General features: G+C 45.2%; 1 protein-coding gene across 1 annotated transcript; it reads left to right on the forward strand.

Moving 5' to 3' along the window:
* Window positions 1-382: 382 nt before the first annotated feature.
* Window positions 383-1,376, forward strand: LOC147882777 (uncharacterized). Its single transcript, XM_087400499.1, has 3 exons — window positions 383-680; window positions 755-1,158; window positions 1,293-1,376. The coding sequence occupies exons 1-3, from the start codon at window positions 383-385 to the stop codon at window positions 1,374-1,376; spliced, it is 786 nt and encodes a 261-aa protein (XP_087256625.1).
* Window positions 1,377-3,555: the final 2,179 nt, after the last annotated feature.

Consider the following 3,555-nt stretch of genomic DNA (forward strand, 5'->3'; position numbering starts at 1 on the left):
TTACTGTCAAGATGAATGGAAGGTTACAAAAACCTGCACTTTTCTTGCAAAGGTTTTGGATTTGTCTTTGTGCATGTGCACTGTTACTCTTACTGTGCGCTACTTCAAGCTTTGAATTACCAAATCCGAGCATCGAAGAGCTAAGTCGAGAATTAAGAACGCAGGCCCGGTGGCCAGCTACGAAGCTCGTCCTCGGTTGTATCTCAGCAGCATCAAAAAAGAACGCCACTTAGTACGACAAGAAAGGCCGTCCGCCGGGCTGATCAGCTCGCTCAGCCCTGAGCTGGATTGCAAACGTGCTCGATCGCTTTAAGAGACCGCAGGCCATCCCCTTCGTTCCAATATTCGAGCATATTCAGATTCAGTATCTTGCAACATTACTATGGAACATCGCCCCAGCAGCTCTCCCGCTCCCATGCCCCCGCTGCTGCTCCCTTTCATCGTCCTTATCGTCATCAGCACCGTTGCGCCCATACCCACAACCGCTCAGGACTACAGCTGCACCGCCATCACCCCTAGTTCTCCCGGCACTACGCCACTGCAGGGAGCCGTCTCTATCATCAAAGGCGGGGATTATTATCAGCTTTTTGAGACGGCGGTAGCCCCAGCGGCTGGCCTCGACCTGGTCAGTTACACTTCGGTGGCAGCAGACGTGTTCAGGGGGGCAGGCATTATCATAGGTTTGTGCAAACCGCAGTTTCGCCGTTCTGTTGGTGTTCTGTGATTGTTTCTGACCCGGCATGCATGCATGCAGGTATTCTGGTTGAGCTGTTTTCAGGAACCGTTGTCTACAATAGTGCCTATAATGGGTGCTGGAACGTTGAAGGGAACTACCCTTTTCCGGACGGTAGGATGATCAACTACGGTTGTGAATGGGGTCCTTTCACCGAAGTGAATTTCAAGTTCGGAGTGACCGAGCCCGATGGCGACGGTTGGAGCCAAATAGGGGCGGAACCATCCGGAGTAGCCTATTGCTTGTACGTCGGCCCTGCAGGTGGGGATCCCTTATTCACTACCAATTGTGATAGCGGCGACGATCGGCAAAAGTTCATGTTTCTCCCTGTGGGCGGAGCCAATTTCTTGTTCATAAACAGGTCTACGATGGAGTGCTTATACATTGCAGACGATGGCATCCGTACAAACACTTGCAATGTTGATGTATGTACCTTGTCATGATGGTGGCTTGGACTTTTGTCTTGTACGTTCGTTCTCTAAAGTCGTTCATCGACGTAGAAAGTTATCTCATATTGACTCCTTGCTCCCTTTGGTGGTTGTTGCATCTTTTTTTACAGGATTCATCTCAACTATTCCAATGGTGTGATCATATTTCTCAAAGTTGCACGCAAGCAAGTGGAAGTATCTTCAATCCTTGTTGATAAAGATTTGTAGCTATTTGTAGGACCCCCTATTTGTGGCTATCCACTTTTCCCTTTCCCCATTGTGAAATAAAACCAAATGGCATGGATTGATGAATGCTAGAAGAAGGGTATATCAATACTTGGGAGCACTACATACATTGTGTAGCAATGGCTTTTACATATATTGGATTGAATGGTCTTTCAACTATTGTCTTCACATTGCAAGCACAACAAGACAAAGCACCCACAGACGCGCACATAGACATGTTTACTGAACTAAAAAAAAACCTACGGGCGTATTTATTTGCACATCTAGAGACCCGCATCTAACAATGCATCTATATAGCAGATAGACGCATGTATAGACGCGCATCTAGACGCCTAAATAGACGCTCTGCTAAAAAATTTAAAAAACAAAAATACGCATCTTTAAACGTGTGTATAGATGCATTTATAAACAGTCTTATAGACGCTTTTATAGAGGCACAAATAGATGCTCCTCGAACAAAAAGATGCGTATATAGACGCATTTATAGACGCACTGATAGACGCACTACATAATAATTTTTTATTAATTTACAGAATGTTGTGTATGCTATATAGTTATAGGAATCCCATTTCCACATTGTGACGTAATTCAATTCTTACAGTCGACCGCATTTTAATTACAATTCCAAATAAAACATTACAACTCTAAAACGCAATAAAATTGAAAGCTCAAAAAGTACTTGTATGGACATATAGCACAAAGCTAAGCCGCGTCATGTGGCTTCAAGTACAAAAAATAAGAGGAGTGTATATACAAGAGGCACGAAGCCAAGCCAGTGGCTTTAAGTACAAAAAAGAGTAGCTAGCACTACTTCTACGACTAATCTATGTTCTCCACATCCTCGCTTCCTTCCACACTCCCTCCTACGCTCCCTTCTCTGCCTCCTTCCTCGTCTTCTTATGCAGGGACCTGTAAACAAGGGACAACATATATCAATATATGAAAAATCAAATCTTTACTTATAATATTGACATTATTTAATTACTTTCAAATACCTCGGGGGCCGCTCCAATAGCTCGGATATACTGCTCCCTTGAGCCTGGCAAGCTCCACTAGTGCCTGCCTCTTAAGCAAAGATCTTTTATTGCCAAGTATTGTAACAATCTTTGACTTGGCCCATTTATCTGTGAACTAACGATTGGAAGGGTTAGGATACCTAGAGCGAACAGCAGCGAGGGTCTCATTAGCCAACCTCTTTGGATGGTCTTTGTAGTGGATAAACCAATCTCTGTAATTATTAGCAATTACAGAGCACATGAAGGCCATGATGGTCTTTCCCCGTGCATCCATCAAGATGCCTCCTGTCTGAGTGATGTCATAGAAGATCGTACCATCACCCAAAGGCATGTCTAAATCATGTGAATCATCATCGTCCCCACCACCACCCCTCCAAAAGCACTATGCCATGCATCCCCCACTGCTCTCCCTGCTACTATGCCTCCTACCATGTCGTGTCGAGCTAGTACACTGGCCACTCATAGCTGGAGACTGCACGGGACTATGTGGACCACTTGTAGCTGTAGAACCGAGTCTCGACTGCATAAGAGTACATTGACGACTCTGCGAGACAGAAGGACCTCCTAATGGCATGGGGGAAGGGGCATAAGATGGCATGGGGGAAGGGGCATAAGATGGCATGGAAGAAGGGCCTCGGCTATGTAACCGGCTAGGCTGTGCTGACTCCGCTGAGGTAATCTCAGCTGGTGTGGGGTGGTTTGGAGTCTATAGTGCCGACTCCTGGGGGGTGTTTAGAGTACCCATCATATACTTGTATAACTCTGCAAGACTGGGAGGGTGCCCTAAAAGGTTATATAAGTCCCTAAAAATAGACTCCCGGAGATCAGGTAAGCTCGAAGAGCTTCCTGACCACATGATGAACTGGAAAAAAGAAAAAAAGACAACTACTGATGAGTTGAGAAGAAAGGGGAAGGGAAGAAAAGATTACTATCGGAAAAGATTACTATCGGAGTGCGTCTATAGACACGTCTAAGAACCGCATCTATTTTTGCGTATAACAGCACATCTATAGACGTGGTTGTCTGTGTCTACAAACAATCTAGACGTGCCTATAGATGCGGTTCTAGACACGCTCTGAGATGCGTCTATAGACGTGCTCCGATAGACAGACTATTCTAAAAAGTAGAAAAG

The sequence above is a fragment of the Dipteris shenzhenensis genome, chromosome 29, assembly GCF_047967505.1.
Source record: "Dipteris shenzhenensis isolate YYH24624 ecotype China chromosome 29, Dip_SZ_1.0, whole genome shotgun sequence".
Taxonomy (NCBI): Eukaryota; Viridiplantae; Streptophyta; class Polypodiopsida; order Gleicheniales; family Dipteridaceae; genus Dipteris; species Dipteris shenzhenensis.